Source organism: Hyla sarda, chromosome 2 (genome assembly GCF_029499605.1).
Source record: "Hyla sarda isolate aHylSar1 chromosome 2, aHylSar1.hap1, whole genome shotgun sequence".
NCBI lineage: Eukaryota > Metazoa > Chordata > Amphibia > Anura > Hylidae > Hyla > Hyla sarda.
The window spans coordinates 337,718,381-337,739,703 of record NC_079190.1 but is presented as its reverse complement, the minus strand read 5'-3'; the positions used below and the strand labels follow the sequence as shown (position 1 = coordinate 337,739,703).

General features: G+C 42.6%; 1 protein-coding gene across 5 annotated transcripts in view; it reads right to left on the bottom strand.

Annotated features, from left to right (window-relative positions):
* LEMD1 (LEM domain containing 1) overlaps positions 1-21,323 on the bottom strand; it is a 108,400-nt gene that overhangs the window by 40,265 nt on the left and 46,812 nt on the right. For 3 of the 5 annotated variants that reach the window (XM_056558063.1, XM_056558064.1, XM_056558065.1), the window contains exons 4-6: positions 10,368-10,462; positions 6,692-6,781; positions 6,182-6,265 (exon numbers count right to left, since the gene is read on the bottom strand). In XM_056558063.1, coding sequence (XP_056414038.1) covers positions 6,182-6,265; positions 6,692-6,781; positions 10,368-10,462 — 269 coding nt within the window. The remainder of the gene's footprint in view (positions 1-6,181; positions 6,266-6,691; positions 6,782-10,367; positions 10,463-21,323) is intronic. The other 2 variants (XM_056558066.1, XM_056558067.1) reach the window with 2 other exon arrangements.

The following is a 21,323-nucleotide window of genomic DNA, read 5'->3' as shown; positions in this document are numbered from 1 at the left end:
AATTCACATATGGGGTATGTTCTTACTCAGAAGAGATGGGTTTACAAATTTGGGGGGGCTTTTTTCCTATTTCCCGATGTGAAAATGAAAAATTTAGGGTAACACCAGCATTTTAGTGAAAAAATATAATTTTTTTCATTTTCCCATCCAACTTTAATGAAAATTCGTCAAACACCTGTGGGGTGTTCAGGCTCACTATACCCCTTGTCACGTTCGGTGAGGGGTGTAGTTTCCAAAATGGGGTCACATGTGGGTATTTTTTATTTTTTTTTTGCGTTTGTCAGAACCGCTGTAAAATCAGCCACCCCTGTGCAAATCACCAATTTAGGCCTCAAATGTACATGGTGCGCTCTCACTCCTGAGCCTTGTTGTGTGCCCGCAGAGCATTTTACGCCCACATCTGGGGTATTTCTGTACTCAGGAGAAATTGCATTACAAATTTTGGGGGTCTTTTTTTCCTTTTACCGCTTGTGGAAATAAAAAGTATGGGGCAACACCAGCATGTTAGTGTAAAAAAAAAAAAAAATTTTACACTAACAGGCTGGTGTAGCCCCCAACTTTTCCTTTTCACAAGCGGTAAAAGGAAAAAAAGCCCCCCAAAATTTGTAGTGTAATTTCTCCCGAGTACGGAGATACCCCATATGTGGCCCTAAACTGTTTCCTTGAAATACGACAGGGCTCCGAAGTAAGAGAGCACCATGCGCATCTGAGGACTAAATTAGGGATTGCATAGGTGTGGACATTGGGAATTACTGGCGTAGAATACCCCTAACAGGGTGACTCCAGCTGTTGCTAAACTCCCAGGATGCCTGGACAGTCAGTGGCTGTCTAGAAATGCTGGGAGTTGTTGTTTTGCAACAGCTGGAGCCTCCGTTTTGGAAACCCTGCCGTACAAGACGTTTTAAATTGTTTATTGGGGGGGGGGGGGGGGGGGGGACAGTGTAAGGGGGTGTATATGTTGTGTTTTACCTTTTATTAGGTGTTAGTGTAGTGTAGTGTATTTAGGGTACATTCACACTGGCGGGTTACGGTGAATTTCCCGCTAGGAGTTTGCACTGCGGCAAAAAATTTGCCGCAGCCCAAACTTGAAGCAGGAAATTTACTGTAAACCCGCCTATGTGAATGTACCCTGTACGTTCACATGGGGGGGGGGGCAAACCTCCAGCTGTTTCAAAACTACAACTCCCAGCAGCATGTACTGACAGACCGTGCATGCTGGGAGTTATAGTTTTGCAACAGCTGGTTGGAAAACCTTCAGTTAGGTTCTGTTACCTAACTCAATATTTTCCAACCAGTGTGCCTCCAGCTGTTGCAAAACTACAACTCCCAGCATGTACTAATCACCGAAGGGCATGCTGGGAGATGTAGTTATGCAACAGCTGGAAGTACCCAACTACAACTCCCAGCATGCCGAGACAGCTGTTTGCTTTCTGGGCATGCTGGGAATTGCAGTTTTGCAACATCTGGAGAGCTACAGTTTTTAGACCACTGCACAGTGATCTCCAAACTGTGGACCTCCAGATGTTGCAAAACCAACTCCCAGCATGTCCAGACAACAAACAGCTATGTGGGCATGCTAGGAGTTGTAGTTTTGCAACATCTGGAGGGATATAGTTTAGAGACCACTGTATAGTGGTCTCAAACTGCAGCCCTCCAGCTGTTGCAAAACTACATATTCCAGCATGCCCAAACAGCTGTCTGGGCATGCTGGGAGTTGTAGTTTTGCAACATCTGGAGAGCTACAGTTTTTAGACCACTGCACAGTGATCTCCAAACTGTGGACCTCCAGATGTTGCAAAACTACAACTCCCAGCATGTCCAGACAACAAACAGCTATGTGGGCATGCTAGGAGTTGTAGTTTTGCAACATCTGGAGGGATATAGTTTAGAGACCACTGTATAGTGGTCTCAAACTGCAGCCCTCCAGCTGTTGCAAAACTACATATTCCAGCATGCCCAAACAGCTGTCTGGGCATGCTGGGAGTTGTAGTTTTGCAACATCTGGAGGGCTACAGTTAGAGACCACGGTCTCAGACTGTAGCCCTCCAGATCTACTTACCGGCTTCCGTAGGATCCCGGCAGCCGTCCTCTTCAGACGCACGTGACGCCACCCGCCGATCACTGTCGCCGCAGCCTCCGGACGGGTAAGTGGACGTCGACGCCCGGTCCCCTTTGGTTCCCCGTTCTGCCCCGCCTATTGTGGGTGGGCAGGACAGGGAAAACGAAAGTTAACCCCCCCCGCCCCCGGTCTGCTATTGGTCGTCGCCTCTGACGATCAATAGCAGACCAATAGCAGGGATAGGAGGGGTGGCAACCCTGCCACCTCACTCCTATGCCTACAGGGGGATCGTGGGTGTCTTAGACAACCACGACCCCCCTTCTATTCCGGGTCACAATAGACCCGTATGACCCGGAATCGGCGCAAATCGCAAGTGTGAATTCACTTGCGATTTGCGCCGATCGCCGACGTGGGGGGGTCTGATGACCCCCCTGGGCATTTGCACGGGGTGCCTGCTGATTGATATCAGCAGTCACCCCGGCCCGGTCCCCGCCCGGCACGCGGCGGGGACCGAAATTCCCACGGGCGTATGGATACGCCCTGGGTCCTTAAGTACCAGGACGTCAAGGCGTATCCATACGCCCTAGGTCCTTAAGTGGTTAATCTAAAAGTTCTGTTCTAGTGAATGAGGTGAATAGGGAAATCTAGGCCAACCCCAAAAACAGGGGTGTGGAAATTTGAAAAAAAAACTACTTGTCCAAGGGACTAAAGCAGAACACAATCTACATGTCCCTCAAGAAAATCCACTTGTCCTGGTAGATGAAATAAATTTCAACCAAAATAGTACCATCCCCCCACTAGACCACCAGGGATGGTTACAAGATCCCTTTAGACTAGGGATCGACTGATTATCGGTATGGCCGATATTATCGGCCGATAATCACGATTTTGATGAACCGGATACCTTTTTTTTCTACCATGGTATGGATTTTTGCCCATACCGCTATACCGGTCGGGCCCCTCCCCCACCCTCTGAGTCAATAAAAAAAATGTAACTTACCCGTAATGGGGGTGGTCCGGGCCATGCTGTCCTTCTCCGGGGGTCATCTTCTCCACTCCGGGCAGGCTCCGGCCTAGTACGCTGCATAGACGCCGCTACGCCCTGACGTCAGGTGCTTCGCTTCGCATGGGCGTCACTGCGCAGTGGCGTCTATGCTGCGTTACTAGGCCGGAGCCTGCCCGGAGTGGAGAAGATGACCCCCGGAGAAGAAGGACAGCCCGGACAGGTTCACCCTCCACCCGGAATCCTGCCGGACACTACAGGAAGGATGGATGGCCCGGACCACCCTGACAGGTAGGGTGAGAGAAGCGGGTGGTGGCGGTGGCGGCGGCCTATGGCACCGCAAAAGCCACTGCAGTGCATTGATTTAAAGCGCCCGCTTTAAATCAATGATCTGCAGCGGTGTCGTGGGGGGATAAATAGCCGATAACTTATACCGGAATATCGTTATAAGTTATCGGCCCTAACCTCCACCGATTATCGGTATCGGCCCTAAAAAAAAACAAAAAAACGATATCGGTCGATCCCTACTTTAGACACTGCTGTCAAATTAGACAGCGGTGATCTAATGGTTTAATAGCGGTGATCGCAGCATGCCAGACTATTAGCGGCAGGAGAGCTGTAGCTAGCTCCTTTTACACCCGAGGCAAGCTTCTCTCTGAGCAGCGGCCCACGGCTACTGAAATCAGCTGGGGGCCGCTGCCCCCTCCATACACTAAGCGCCGGTGTGAGGTGAGATTTCTGAAGTCGGTCCGGCCCTGCTAGCCCGATACAGGGCTAAATCTATGAAAAACTCACCTGCCCGCCTCCCTAAACTACTTGTCCCGGGCGTCGGGCGATATGATTCCCACATCCCTGCATATAGCAAACACAGTAAGGGAGATTTATTAAAACACTGTACAGTGCTCACTAAGGAAAACTGTCAGCAAGTTCACCCACACTAAACCCAATACGTTGGGTTATAGTGGGGGTGAACAGGAGTTCGTAACGCGTTCACTTACTTAGTAAAGTTTTGTTTTGGAAGAGTTTGCGTCCTCTAAAGTGTCCGCCATCCATCCCGGTTTTGCGCACAGCAGGCGGGTCCCCCGCTGGCAATCTTACTTTGTGTTCCAGAGGCAGGTGCCCGAAGCCCGCCCCCTTGTTGCATATTCATTTTTGCTTCTCCACCTAATGTGGAATTGTTGGGTCTATAATCTGATATATTGATCGCTATATCTACACTTAAATGCCTTTGCTAAATGCTATAGCTAAAATATTGCAGAAGAACTTTGTTTTCCTGCAGCTCTTTACCTGTAAATAAGATGAGAACCTTGGGATGGAGCCTGAAGATACAAGAAGTTAGGAGTTTAAGTCTTAACATTGGGCTTTTGTGGAAGGATGGAAAAAAAATCTCAAGATAGAGGAGTTACAACATAAGTGACCTATGCTACGCCATGCTCAAATGACCAATCAGCATATAAAACAATGATTTGATACGATAGTTTTACCCTCCCTTTTTTTGTCAATTGTAAAAACTAATGTGATTTTCTAATAAAGGGCAGAACTCCTTGGGAGTTAGTGCTGAGAAGGGGATTTATAACAACATTGTCTGGTGTGAATTTGCTTATGTAGACAATCAGCAAAATAGAACAGCGGTAGTCACTCACAGTTTAAAGCATCCTTGACAGAGTTATCCGCCCCCCCTAAGCGCTGTGATCTGTATTCCGAGCACATGCTCTGTTTATTTTACCCAGCTCTCAGTCCTGATGACGTGAGAGCTGTGCGTCCTCAGAACCGCTCTGCGCCGAGAAACAGCGCATGCAAGACAGATTGCAGCGCTTAGGGGGGCGGATAACTCCACTTTATTAGGACGTGGAGAAGCAAATATGAATATGCAGCAAGGGGGGCGGGCTTCGGACGACTGCCTCCGGAACACAAAGTAAGATTGCCAGCGGGGGACCCGCCTGCTGCACGCAAAACCGGGATGGATGGCAGACACTTTAGAGGACACAAACTCGGCCAAAACAAAACTTTACTAAGTGAGCATGTTACAGACTCCTGTTCACACGCACTATAACCTAATGTATTGGATTTAGTGTGGATGAACTTGCTGACCGTTTTCCTTTAATGGATCAAGCTTGACAGTTTTTCACCTATAGCCAAGGTAATAATGCATAGTAGGAAATAAAACAAAAATAAAAAAGGTGCAAGTGCTCGAGTTTCTGATAATTCAGTATATTTAAAAAACTTTTTTTTAAATATTTATATCCCATACTGAACAAAAGAATTAGCAAAGATACAGTACAAGTGACAAACCAAAGGGCCCTTGTGGTTGTCTTGATAGTAGGTAAAAGTTATAAAAAAAAAAAAAAATCATAAAATACTGTAACAATATAAAATGCCACCACTAAAAAGGTGTTTATCATGAAGTAATACAATATACCACCACTAAAGGTGTAAGCATGAAGCACACTACATACTGTAGAAGAGACTATTGCAGTAGTCATGAAAAAAAAAAAATAGGGTCTTAGATCTACAAACCAACTACATTGACTGTATATAGTAATATTGTCTCTCTAAAGCCAAGATGCCAAATATATTTGCTAGAATTATAGATGGAAACTGCACCGAAACCGTCTCAAGTATGACACACCCAGAGAGACCCAAAAACATGTCCACTAGTTTTAATAAAATCAATAGTAAAACAGCCCTTTGTTCAAACATTAATTTAATGGAAGTAAAATGTATAGTGTCAGGCCCAATAGTTATCCATTTATGGCACTAAATACAGCTTTTATTCCCATATTTTGGGCAGTAGAGCTCAAAATAGGTCTCAAAATGAAGGAGAAAGAAGGAGAAACTACAATTGGGGTCAGGGGTGATTATTTTATTTTTTGCCTAAACCTTCTGCGATAAGACACTTATCCCACAGTTAGTCCACAGTTTTCTGCAAGTCCTGGAATACCCTATTAATGCAATTTTACTGTATACAGAATGTAGCTAATCAATTCTTTATCTGGACATTAGCAAACAGTACTAAAAAAGTGTTCTAATGTGGGGAATAATTTCTGAGATGCTAATATTTTAGTATCTACTGGAAATAAATGCAAGTTAAAAACTGAATAGTCTGTCATCCATGTTACCTTCTTTAACACTTTTGAAACGCTGAAACCATCTACTAGTGTTGCAACGGTCTGATTAAATTCAGCTGCAATACATGCAGGGACCTGAAAGAGCAAGAGACATAGTTTTCATTCTGTCTAAGGCTATGTTCACACAGCGGAAATTCTGCTATTCCCCTCCAAAAAAGCAGACAGCAGATTTTTTGCTTTCACACAGATTCCGCATGTTTTATTTTGCTGAATTCTGCGGCAGAATATCTGCTGCAAAAATTCCACTGTGCGAATGGGACAGAGGAATCCCCACTGAAGTGAATGTGCACTAAAATGTATGAAAACCAGTGAAAAGAAAAGTGGAAGAGCTACCCACAGAAGCCAATCTGAACCCAGCTCACCCTTCAAAGGCTCTTAAAATTTACTGAAAATCTACCCCTTGTATGGATTTAAGACAACCATTTATTACCAGGCCTATACTGAAGGCACTGAAAGAAACTTCACCCAGTAACCAAGTGCTCTGATAGGGACTGAAATTACATGTTTATATGGGCCTGCAGAAGGACGTGTCACTGGGCAACTTGGTAAAGAAGATCGTCGAGAAGCTGAGGCATTATTGTCTGTTAAAACCTAAAAAGATTTATACAAAGGATTACTAGTTTCAGATTACAGAAGTGAACCATGATGGATTTTGCAAAAAAAGCTTAAATGATTTTATGTATATAAAGACCATTCACATGATAGATAGGATCAATCCTATTAATTTTTTTAAGCCTAAAAATCTATAGATTACAATAAAATATAGTTATCTAGGAATGTGAAAAAGGTCTTTAAAAAGATCATTTCTGTTAAACGTTTTGTCCAGCAGTACACAATGTGGAATATAAAATCGCAAGCTAAACGTAAAGGAATACTGTAGTGGAATATAACAGCCCCTATCCGAACAATAGTGGATAAGTTATAGACCGGGGGGAGGGGGGAGGTGTCTTACCGCTGGTGCCCCCTGCAATCTCTTGCACGTGGCCACGGAAGTCCGCATGATGCGGCGACCGACACCCCCCCTCCGTGTATTCCAGAGATACATGAAGGGGGGGTGTCTGCCGTGGCTTCCTGCGGACTACCACTGCCTTCGGATAGGGGATAAGTTATATTCCACTACAGTACTCCTTTAAAGGAAAACTGTGGGGATGCTGATCAATACGCTTCCTACTATGCCTGGATTCGCCCCGCCGTTTGCCCATTATCTTCATTCTTCTGGATATGCAAATGAGCTGCTAACTGGCACGGGCGGGGTTAAAAGGCTCCTTCTGGCACTCTGACGTCAGAGCCGCTCGTCCGCAGCGCCGCCAGGCTTATGAATATTCTTTGCCTCTCTGTTCTGTACTGGACTCCACTGAGGAGGGAGGGGATGAATATCCATAAGCCGGGCGGCGCTGTGGACGAGCGGCGCTGACGTTAGAGTGCCTTGTAACCCCGCCCGTGCCAGTTAGCAGCTCATTTGCATATCCAGAAGAATGGAGATAACTGGTGAACGGCGGGGCGGATACGGGCACGGTAGGCAGCATATTGATCAGTCCCCCACTACCAGCTTGTACCTCTGGCTAGTGTGGGGGGGAGTTTGCTTAAAGGGAATGTGTCACCAAATTATAATTTTTTTCTTAAAGGTTAAATACATTTGTTTATATGTTTAAAATATTTGTGGAAATCTTTAATAATTTTTTTTTATATTTTCTGACAAGTGAATTTTTAAAAAAGTTTTCTTATATCCCACTGTTGACCAGTAGGGGGGAGAAAATGAGAATGTAAAGAAAGTAACTTGTAACTTGGCTGCTGCAAATTTGACCCGCCCCTCTCCCTGCTGATAAACTCACACCTCCCTTTCTCTTGTGTCTGTGCAAGAGAAGGGGGAGAAATTCCAATGTGCCGTGCCATCTTGTTGGTGACTGAACAGTGGTAAAGTACAGCTGCTACAGATTAATGGTATAATTAAATATATAGGAACAATCTGCTATGGATGCAGCATATTACAATACCAGTGGATGACATTTTAACAGATCTATTCCATGGTTCACAGTCTAGTGTAAACATCTCCCCCTGCAGTCAGTCTGCAGTGACCCAGTAAGGGACAGAGTCAGTGAGACATGTCCGCTCAGTACAGAGCCACATGCAGACTTTGTACTGAGCGTAGCTCACACACTGCTTTCCCAGGCTCCTGAAGGGCACATGATATGCTTTGTACTGAAGAGTTTATAATAATTAAGGAAACTGGTAAAGCTGTGTTACAGCTATGCCCTGTAATGAATCATGGCCCTGTAATGATAACCGAGCCTGACTGTCCCACACAGCTTTCCCAGGCTCCTGAATGGCATGTGATCTGCTTAGTACTGACACATTTCTGGCCATTCAGGAGCTTGGAAAAGCTGTGTGAGAGTCCGACACTTATCATAGGGCCATGTGTCATTATAGGGTCTGACTGCCACACACAGCTTTCCCAGGCTCCGTAATGGCCAGAAATTATTCAGTGCCAAGCAGATCAGGAGCCATGGAAAGCTGTGTGACAATCAGTGATTATGTCTACACATCCAGGAGGTCGGGGATGTGCAGGGAGCTGAGCGTCAGGACTGACGGGCAGGTCACAGAGGTGAGCGGGGGGGGGGGGGGGGGGCGCGGAGGAGGACGGAAGGGACTGCAGCTCTAAACTTTATATAAACCTTATAATCTCCTGTCCCACATGTCTGCAGAGTGAGCTGAGAGGAGACCAGGGCAGGACTGTGTAATGTGTGGGACTGGGTGGTACCCCTCCCCCATCCAGCTCTCTGATGATCTCTGCTCCATTGATAGGTCACTGCTCCTCCTTCAAGAAAATGGCTCTGGCTCCTCCTTTCATTTCACCTAGCCTGTACTTTGCACATGTGTAGTAAGCAGTCAATGCTTTTCTATGACACCCTCTCAATCTTAACTTCCCTATGCCCTTGTGCCTGCCATAAAGCAACTGTGTAAGTGTTGTGAAGTGACACCACAAAAAGGCTACAATATGGCAGCCCCCAGTACACACTATTAATAAACATTAAAATTACATTTTCCTAAAATTATATATATAAGTGAAATCCTTTATCTTGATAGAACAATTCTATTTATAAAAAATAAAAAAAATGGTGAAACATTCCCTTTAAGCTTGAAAAAAATAAATAAATAAAAAAAAAGCCAGCATGAAAAGTGGTGTACACAAAACTACTGCCTAATGTGAACCCACTCGAAAAGTAAACTGCTTTTGTAGTTTTATTACTTGTTCTGCAAATGCATTAGACAATAACTGACTAATGTTGAACAAATCTTTTACATTGTCTTAGCTATTGCCATAAGTGCGCTGTTTCTAGGTGTGAATAAGGATCCTCACAAGGTGTTATAAACAGCAGCATGCCTTCAGGTCTGTAATGCCTGTAGAGACAGATTGCCAATGCATTAACTTAGACCAGTGTTTCCCAATGAGGGTGCCTCGGCTGTCCAGGCATGCTGGGAGTTGTAGTTTTGCAACATCTGGAGGCACCCTGGTTGGGAAACACTGGCTTAGACTGTCTACACACATCAATAATTGAGCTGTGCATGGGGCTGTCACAGTAGTTCTGTTAGGGTAAGTTTACTCGGGCAGAATTCACAGGTTTCGCACTGAAGTGGATTTCCCGCAGTGGAATTTCCATGGCAGAAAATCCACAGCAGACTCCACTGAGGTCAATGTAATCTTCTGAAGATTTTATGCTCTGGGACACCTGTCACAGCTCAAACAGAGGGCTGATACTGATAATCTATGAACTTTGAGGCCGATAGCCGATAATTTATACTGGAATATCGGTATAAGTTACCAGCTATTTCTCCCACCTACAAACCCCCCCCCCACCCCCGCAGAAGCCGCTGCAGATCAATGATTTTAAGCGGGCGCTTTAAATCAATGAACTGCAGCGGCTATAGTGGTGCCAGAGACCGCCGCTGCCCACTTCTCTCCCCCTGCCTGTCCTGGGGTCCTCCTGAAGAAATTCCTCAACAAGAATAAAGGTTCCACAAAGGGGCAGTAGCAGTGCCTTATAATGCCGTTACCCTATTTAAAAAGTTACTGGAAATAGCTCTAAATTATTTAAACTAGACTTAAAATGAAAAAGCTTACGGTCAAAGTTTTTATTGTATTCCACAAATCGACCAGCCAGGCCAGTTGATAACTTACGGTTTTATGGCTGTAGCTGTCAAAACTATGGGTTCTATCCACTCTGTCTCCATTTAGCTCATATCCTGTGTCCACCAGATTCTTTACCTGAACACCTTCAAAAAGAATAAGATCATTACAGCAGACCATTAACAGTTTCAAGTGTAATTAACCCCTTGAGGATACAGCAATATTTTTCTCTCTTTTTACAAAGCCATAACATTCAATTTTCCCCCTTCAGAGCTATATGAGGGCTAGTTTTATGTGGGCAAATTGTACTTTGTAATGACACCAATTTTGCAGTGTATGTTACAGTAAAAGGACATTTTATTCTGTAGGTCAATACGATTACAACATCCAATTTATATAGGTTTATATTTGTAATAAAGGCAAACACTACTGAGGCAGAGTTTCAGTGATATTGTGTCAAAGTGTAACCCCCTTAGGCCGGGTTCACACTTTGGAATTTATTGCAGAGTGTTGGCAGACATTGCTGTCCCCACAGATGGCAATGTCTGGAGAGTTCAACATTCTGGTGGAATTATTCAAAAGGAAAGTCTGCCTTGAAAACTCAGCAATGTGCACCATGCAGCGGAATCCCATTTTCCAGCACTGGAGTTTCCGAATGGAATTTTAAATCCACAAAAAAAAAAAAAAAAAAAAAAAAAACACAGCGAGGACAGCGCCTCGTGTATTACCCAAGGTACCGTAGTCCCTACAAGGGGACAGGGCAAGGCTGGCTCTGTAAGATGTCTGCTCACCTGACTAGAGAGAAAATGCGCATATCACCCCCATGGGGTATAGGCGGTCCTCTGGAGCTGAACTGCTGGGCCCAAGGTGGAAATGGGACCAAAGTAAACTTCTCCCATATAAGACGTGCAGAGTAGTGGAAAAAAAAAAAAAGGAAACCTTTTCAGCGAGCACTGTTAGTGATTCCAGAAGCACCAGGATGGAAGCCAAGGTATGGTTAAAGTGCTATGAAGAACTATGGCTATTAAAGTACATAACCAATGACGTGTTTCGGAGGGTCAGTCCTCCTTCCTCAGACTGGCATACATCACAAGAGGGTGCTTTATATACAATAAAAATGGATGCCAAATACAATGGGCGGAGTTGCAATCAGAAATCAATTCACAGTAAAAGAGGTAAAAACAATATGAACAATCAAGGGCATCAGTATGCATAAATAATTAAAACCGGCAGGAGAATAAATTAAGATAAAACATAGAAAGTGATAAAGGCAAAAAAGGGGACTAAAGGTCAAATCTTGCCATGCTCCCGTGCATCGGCAGTAGTGCATGAGAGCGAGGCTCGCCACGAGAAAAATATAAACAGCGGTGTTATGCAGGGCCATGTGGAGCCCCGATCAGTTGTAAATGATAGTAAACAGTAGCGAGACAGCTAGTTGTTATGGACGCGTTGTCATGGTAGGCGGCGGCCACATGACCTAGGCGGGCCAATAGCAGCAGTGGAATGTAGGCACTCCGTGTCTGATCCCGAGGCTGAACAGTGAGTGGCTGCACGCAGATCAAGGTGGAGCCACGTGACCGCAACCAGCCTATGACGGCGGTCCTGCAAAAACAGATTAGACACAGTAAGTAAACAGTGCATTTGATACATCGCTATGTTTATAAAGAATTGATACAAGAAGTCAAGTAAAAAACAATGTACATGGATACATAGGGAGTATTAATACATCGCAATATGTAGGTACAGCGCATATAGTACAATAGGGAGTTTAGACAATGCATAATGTTGTATGCATGTTCTGGATAAGGCAGAATAGATAGCACTTGCCAATGGGCTATTAGGGAGGTGAATAAATTCAAGATATATGCCTGGGTGCTTAGTGTATAGCGAGACATGAATGTACATGGGCAGTGTGGCAATAATGTATATAGCCACAATAATATAAAGAGAAGCATCAATAGAAGGATCCTGAGGTTATTAATATAGGTTGTAATGGGAGAAAGGGTATAATAGAAGCCAAATTAAGATAGCAACATCACAATGAGTATTTAGATACATAGATATATAAATATGTGGGTAGTAAATAAATAAATTTATAGTATAATATTCTGGAGTGGGAGAAGAATAAAATTTTAGTGTAAATAATGGAGTATAAATTATGATATAAATAGAGTAAAAAAAATGGGACTATATAATTGTGATTCATAATAAATATATATTGTTAATAAGTAAAAAGTTATCAGAATATCATAAAATTCAGCACGTAGTATTATAGGGAAAATAAATAAGGTACATAGAAACAAAGTGAGATATAGAGTATGTATAAAAAGGGAATATAATATAATTTATATATATATATATATATATATATATATATATATATATATATATATATATATATATACACATACACACACACACAAAATATAAAGTGTATATACACAAGCATATGTCACCAAAGATTTATATAACCCTACATATATAGTAGGTGAAGGTATGTATTTGTAATTATAACACCAAAAAGAGAACCATACCACAAATTAAACAGAAAAGTAATAGAATGTACAAAATCAACTTTATTAATACAATTTAGTAATAAAAAATAGATATTAAAATTAAAACAAAAATGGATAGGCACTAGTGGACATACAAAGATATAGGACAATGGTAGGACTCAAATACATTAAAATATACAAGTATAAGGAGTAAATGCCACAGTAGCTGGTAGGATACAAGAATAATACCTGCCAAAAGTATACAATAAAGGGTGCCAAACCATACCTACACCTGAACCCCAACGATCGTTTCGCTATTATGCCGCTTCTTATGCACGCCCCCTGAAGAAGCGGCATAATAGCGAAACGATCGTTGGGGTTCAGGTGTAGGTATGGTTTGGCACCCTTTATTGTATACTTTTGGCAGGTATTATTCTTGTATCCTACCAGCTACTGTGGCATTTACTCCTTATACTTGTATATTTTAATGTATTTGGGTCCTACCATTGTCCTATATCTTTGTATGTCCACTAGTGCCTATCCATTTTTGTTTTAATTTTAATATCTATTTTTTGTTACTAAATTGTATTAATAAAGTTGATATACACAAGCATATGTAAGAATGCAGTTGATACTAGTAAACAATGTATCTATGGTTAGTCATAAAATGCTGATGGGGACACCAGGATACTGTAAATATCTAAGGATTTGTTCTAAGGAACTCTCAATTAATTATTTAAACCGAGGGGCATCAGAGTGCGGAGCTTAGAAATCCAGTAGTTCTCGCGTCATCTTAGTGTGGAGAACCGTTGAGAATTGTCTTTTGGAATACCTTCAATCGGAGTGATTGAAACGGCCCCAAAGTCTGAGTTGTGCCATTCCACCAGGTGTTTAGACACACTATGTAACAGGAATCCTAATTTGGTGTTGCTCCTGTGTTTACTCACTATCAACGCAGACAGTGGATGGTACGTCCAGCATACTGTAGACCGCAGGAGCATTGCAATAGGTATACAACATACTTCAAGTTGCAATTTAAAAGGGTCTTAATTGGAAACTACTCATGGATGACTTTATAAGTAAATTCTCTCTTTTTATTGGAAAGGATATCACAGCATTTGCATCTCGAGCTTCCATTTATAGCTCCTGTTATTGGCTTTATTCTCACTCTTTAGCCTACTGGGAACTATTATGTTTGAGGGTGCGATTCCTCCTAAAAGTCAGACCTGGTATAGGGGGAAGACAGGAGTTAAGATAGGGATCTTGTAACAGGATGTGCCAGGGTTTATTTAAGATTTTTTTGATGTCACTATTTTCCCTACAAAAGTTCATAATAAAATAGACCATTCTTTATTAGGATCCGTGGATGTTAGTGATTTATTCTTATTGTTGTGGTTTGTAATGGGTAATAGGCAGTCCTGTTGACTAAGCTCACAGGTCTTCAATACGTTTTTGGGGTACCTTTTAGCACGGAATGTAGCTTTTAAGATATTACTTTGTTCTTTAAAGTCGGATACAGAGGAACAATTGCGCCTGATTCTTTTGAATTGTCCATAAGATATATTACTGATCCACTTTTTGTAGTGCACACTCTGGAGGTCAAGATAGCTATTGCTATCAACAGTAGTTAAAACATTTTTTGGTTTGCAGGTTGCCAGAGTCGTTGTGGAATACAAATCACGTCTAAAAATTCTGCATAATTGTTAAAAACAGACTGTGTAAAATTTAGACCCCAGTTATTGGTATTAAGAGACACTAAAAATTAATTAAGATCAGAGGGACTCCCACTCCAGATATAATATATATTTTATATTTTATATATATATATATATATATATATATATATATATATATATATATATATATATATATATATATATATATATATATATATAATATATAGAAATATATAATATATAATATATGACAAAGAATAAGTCAGCCAGCACTTCTATTACATGGACCTGGCCTACAGGTGCACGCTACTAGGCTAGATATACAGCAACAGAAGAATGCAGCAGCACACTGCCAGCACAAGGATACAGGTGAAACATGAATATGCAGTTAAAACATGGAGAGCTATACAGCTATGGTGTAATAGATACAAATGTGAAACTATGAAATAGTGAGGCACTTAGCTCGCAAATTTGTCTCCGCCGCCGGTCAAATAGCTTGGACCGTCCCACCGCGATAAGGTGGCCTCATTGGGACTAACCCTACACTGTGAATATGCCTCTGTGTGAACAGTTCAGTAAGCATGGCAGGGTCTGGAACATCCAAGACACCTATATCTATATATCTTTTGTAAAAGCGGCAATGTTTAAGAAGGGGATTGGGGTAAATATTCTGAATCTCGAAGAGGCCTACAAATAAATTAGCAAAACTTGGTGCTACCTTCAACCCCATAGCGGTGCGAATAAATTTGGTGCTGAAATTCGAAATAATTGTGAGTCCATATATGTTGTATACCTATTGCAATGCTCCTGCTGTCTACAGTATGTTAATTGAGAGTTCCTTATGATATTTACAGTATCCTGGTGTCCCCAACATCATTTTATGACTAACCATAGATATATTGTTTACTAGTATCAACCGCATTCTTACATATGCTTGTATATACACACTTTATATTTTGTATATAATATATATTTCTATATACCTGATTTATTTTCCCCATAATACTACGTGCTGAATTTTATGATATTCTGATAACACTTTTTGCTTATTAACAATATACATTTATTATGAATCACAATTTTATAGTCCCATTTTTTACTCTACTATTTATATCATAATTTATACTCCATTATTTACACTAATTTTATTCTTCTCCCACTCCAGAATATTATACTATATATTTATTTACTACCCACATATTTATATATCTATGTATCTAAATACTCATTGCGATGTTGCTATCTTAATTTGGCTGCTATTATACCCTTTCTCCCATTACAACCTATATTAATAACCTCAGGATCCTTCTATTGATGCTTCTCTTTATATTATTGTGGCTATATACATTATTGCCACACTTGCAACAAAAAGAAAAGAACAGAGTCGAGTGGCACCAGTAATTGTCCTGGACAGGTGTATCTAATAAACAGAACCGATACTGAAAAGGATACAATAGGCGGGTATTCAGACTTGAACAATCAGTCCTGCGGTGGTGCTAGGACTTAACACAAAACAGTGTAAGAGTCAACATATTAAACTTCTGGAAGAAGCGCTTTCTTGAGCGAAATTGCCGGCAGTCGTCTCTGAGCGCCCCATGCCAAGTAACCTGCCAGCCGGATGTCTTCTTGAGAGGAGCTGAACATACAGTACCTGGGCGGTGAGTGCAGGATTGTCTTTATTCTCAGTTTAATATTATTGCCACACTGCCCATGTACAGTATATTCATGTCTCACTATACACTAAGCACCCAGGCATATATCTTTATTTTATTCACCTCCTTAATAGTGCTACCTATTCTGCATTATCCATAACTTGCATACAACAATATGCATTGTCTAAACTCCCTATTGTACTATATGCTCTGTACCTACATATTGCGATGTATTAATACTCCCTATGTATCCATGTACATTGTTTTTTACTTGACTTCTTGTATCAATTCTTTATATACATAGCGCTGTATCAAATGCACTGTTTACTTACTGTGCCTAATCTGTTTTTGCAGGACCGCCGTCATAGGCTGGTTGCAGTCACGTGGCTCCACCTTGATCAGCGTGCAGCCACTCACTGTTCGGCCTCGGGATCACAGACGTGGAGTGTGTACATTCTGCCGCTGCTATTGGCCCGCCTAGGTCACGTGGCCGCCGCCTACCATAACAAACAGCCGTCGCGCTACTGTTTACTATCATTTACAACTGATCAGGGCTCCACATGGCCCTGCATAACACTGCTGTTTATATTTTTCTCGCAGCGAGCCTCGCTCTCATGCACTACTGCCGATGCACGGGAGCGTGGCTTGCTTTGACCTTTAGTCCCTTTTTTTGCACTGTTATCACTTTCTATGTTTTGTTTTAATTTATTCTCCCGCCGGTTTTAATTATTTATGCATACTGATGCCCTTGACTGTTCATATTGTTTTTACCTCTGACTGAATTGATTTCTAATTGTAACTCCGCCCATTGTATTTGGCATCCATTTTTAATGGTATATAAAGCACTCTCTTGTGATGTATGCCAGTCTGAGGAAGGAGAACTGACCCTCTGAAACGAGTCATTGGTTATGCACTTTAATAAACATAGTGCTTCATAGCACTTTAACCATACCTTGGCTTCCATCTTGATGCTTCTGAAATCACGAACAGCGCCCGCTGAAAACGTTTCTTTTTTCCCCACTACTCTTATGGACACTTTGGCCTTGAGGACTGACTTTATTTTTGCGTTTTTTATTTATTCATCTGTCACTTAAAGATGTGTGGTCCCAGCCACAAAGGCTGTGCTGTTCCCTCGGCATCCCTGCTGTCTATATGTCGGGCCCATTGCGCCATTGTCTAACCTGTGAATGTGATTTATTGCAGTGTTATGTTTTGTATTTAATTATGCGCTGTACCCTTAAGAGATCGCAGAGGAAATGCAGTTCAGAATGAGCTAAAAAGCAAGGCACAGTTACTAAATGGGGGAATATGGTTTAGTGTGCTTTAAAATGATTGTTTTCTGGCTCAAATACAAAAAAGGAAGACTTGAGTGGAATCCACAGCATGTATGTGCGTGCATATGCGTATGTGAGCATATGCGTACAGCACAGACCAAAAGTTTGGACACCCCTTCTCATTCAGGCATTAAAACTATGCATTAACACATGTGGAATTATATACATAAAAAAGTGTGATACAACTGAAAATATGTCATATTCTAGGTTCTTCAAAGTAGCCACCTTTTGCTTTGATTACTGCTTTGCACACTCTTGGCATTCGCTTGTTGCGCTTCAAGGGGTAGTCACCTGAAATGGTTTTCACTTTACATGTGTGCTGGTGTGGAGGAGGAGGTGTGATGGTGTGGGGGTGCTTTGCTGGTGACACTGTTTGGGATTTATTCAAAATTGAAGGCATACTGAACCAGCATGGCTACCACAGCATCTTGCAGCGGCATGCTATTCCATCCGGTTTGCGTTTAGTTGGACCATCATTTATTTTTCAACAGGACAGTGACCCCAAACACACCTCCAGGCTGTGTAATGGCTATTTGACCAAGAAGGAGAGTGATGGGGTGCTGCACCAGATGACCTGGTCTCCACAGTCACCGGTCCTGAACCAAATCGAGATGGTTTGGGGTGAGCTGGACTGCAGAGAGAAGGCAAAAAGGGCCAACAAGTGATAAGCATCTCTGGGAACTCCTTCAAGACTGTTGGAAGACCATTTCAGGTGACTACTTCTTGAAGCTCATCAAGAGAATGCCAAAAGTGTGCAATGCAGTAATCAAAGTAAAAGGTTGCTATAACCTAGAATATTACATATTTTTACACTTTTTTGTTATTTATGTATGTCATTCCACATGTGTTAATTCATAGTTTTGATGCCTTCAGTGTGAATGTACAATTTTCATAGTCATGAAAATAAAGAAAACTCTGAATGAGAAGGTGTGTCCAAACTTTTGGTCTGTACCGTATGTGTGCATGCGTGCATATGCGTATGTGTGCATGCATGCGTGGGAGTTCAGTTTAGGGAGGAGAAGTCTTGAGGAGCTGCAGCTCAGTGCACTTCAGTGTTTGAGTGAAGGAGAGAGTGTGTTCCAGCTACCTAGCTGAGGTAAATGATATTGGCTTACTTTTACTATGTACATGAAGGCCAACTTGTGACAACATTTTTTTTTAGAATTATCATGATTTGCAAAACGATACCAGAGTTACCGTATTTATCAGGGTATACCACGCACCGGCCTATAACACGCAACCTCATTTTACCAAGGATATTTGGGTAAAAAAAGTTTTTTACCCAAATATTCTTGGTAAAATGAGGGTGCGTGTGTGTGCGCGCGCGCGCATGTGTATACCCCAATACACTGTTTCTGACCCCGCAGAAGCCCCCAGGAAAGGCAGGGGGAGAGAGGCCGTCGCTGCCCACTTCTCTCCCCCGCCTTTCCTGGGGTCTAGAGCCCTGCTGCCGCCGCTTCTCTCCCCCTGCTATCGGCACCGCTGCCCCTTCTCTCCCCCTGACTATCGAGTGTCGTCATTGCGTCTCGCAGCGCATAGCAACGACGCAGTGGATGCCACACCGGAGGCCAGAAGCAGTGCGGACCCGACCCCGGAAACCGGTAATTATACAACCGGGGATGGGGGAGGCAACGGGGCAGCGGCGCCAGCAATGGGTGCCGCTGCCCCTTCTCTCCCCTTGCTATCGGCGCTGCTGCCCCATTGCCGGCGCAGCTTCTCTCCCGTGGCTATCGGCGCCGGCAACCCTCTGGCTATCGGCGCCGGCAACCGATAGTACGACGGAGAGAAGGGGAAGCGGCGCAGATAGGGAGAGAGAAGCGGTGGCAGCAGGGCTTTAGACCCCAGGACAGGCAGGGGCAGAGAAGCCGGCAGGTCTCTGCACCTGTAAAAGCCGCTGCAGTTCATTGATTTAAAGCGCCCGCTTTAAATCATTGAACTGCAGCAGCTTATCGGCATATAACACGCATATAGACTTTAGGTTAAAAATTTTAGCCAAAAAAACCCGCGTGTTATACGCCCATAAATACAGTATTCTCTAACAAAGACAGACATCCCCGATTTGAAAAAACAGGCCTGGCCTTTCAGGGGCATACAGGTTTACTTGTATTGATCCTTAAGGGGTTAACCCCTTGAGGACAACACATTTTTTTGCACTCTTTTTACACCTCAGTAAAAAGGACACCAAGTTTTTTAGGTTCATATGAGTGAAAGGATACCCAATTTATAGCTTTTTTTTATTCCTACCTTGAAAAAGATTATAACTTTTGGTATGAAAATAAGTATGCCAAAAATTGCCCTCTACTGACCTGTATAACAATTTTTTTTTCGTATATGAGGATGTATGAGGGCTCATTTTTGTTTTGTATTTTTAAGTGGTTTAATGTTCTATTTTAATAGTTCAGACATTTACGCATGCGGACAACATATTTTTGTTTACATGGTTTATATTTAAAGAAAAAAAATAGGGAAGAAGGGGCAATTCAAACTTTTAAAAATTTATTTTTTATATGCAACCATTAGATTGCATACACTGTTCAAAGCCATGCCTTTGCACAGCTCAGGCCTGCCATGGTTGATTAGAGCACTGGAGCTCCGTTTGCGGAACCAGGTAAGGGACCCCCTGCTGTCCTATTAGCTAATCGAGATGCCGCAATTTTGACAGTGTTCCTTTCCTGCCTATTAAGCTAGTCGGGATTAGGTTTCTCCTGATTTAGACATGGCAATCAACTTTGATTGCCGCGTCTAAAGGCTTAATAGTGGACATTGGCCCGATCGGCGATGTCTGCATTAGCCGCAGGTCCTGGTTACTGATAGCAACTGGGACCCTCCAGGTATAAAGCTCACTAAACGCTTCATGCAGCGGGATTTGGCAATGGACGTAAATGTACGTCCATTGTCGTTAAGAGGTTAATTATTTAGGTCAATACAATTCTGTAGGTCAAAAATAAGGCGAATTATACTCACCGATAATTTGTTTTCTGGGAAGTCTCCACGACAGCACCCTGAGTGCCTCCGCCTGATTGGACAGGGAAAAACAGAGGTTAAAAGACCCTCCCCTTCCTCTCCCCTCCAGTGTATTTATAAGAGAACACTGAGTAGAAAAGGAAAAAGTGGTAACTAAAAGCCAGCACCAAAACTATCACCAAGGGTGGGATGTATGGGTGCTGTCATGGAGACTTCCCAGAAAAATTATCGGTGAGTATAATTTACCTTTTCTCTAGTCGTCTCCATGACAGCACCCTGAGAAATGCCAAAGAATTATTAGGGAGGGACCACAGCACCTAGGACCTTACATCCAAATGCCATGTCTTGACCTGACATTACGTCAAGTCTATAGTGTTTGGAAAAGGTATACAGCCTTTTCCAAGTAGCAGCTTTGCAGATTTGTTCCACCGAGGCTGAAGCTTTTTCTGCCCAAGAGGAGGATACTGCATGAGTTGAATGAGCCCTAATCTCTGAGGTGGGGGTGGATCCTTCCCACTAGCTGAATAGGATTCTGATATGGCTAAACAAATCTACCTAGGATATAGAGCTTTTAGAGGCTTTCTTGCCTCTATTAGGGCCTGCAAATTGTACGATACAGGTTCTTGTCCTTCCTCCAGGTACTGGTAACTTCTATGTAGTTAAGGACAGCTCTCCTGACATTCAAGTAACTGAAGGATCGCTCCTGCTCATTGTTAGGATGAGCACAAAGACGGGATAACAATATCCTGGAATCTGTGGAAGGAAGAAGCAACTTTTGGAATAAAATTTGGGTCTAGTTGAAAAATAATCTTATTTTCTAGTACTCTAAAATAAGGTTGTTGAATGGAAATAGCCTGAATCTCACTAACCCTACGGGCTGACGTGA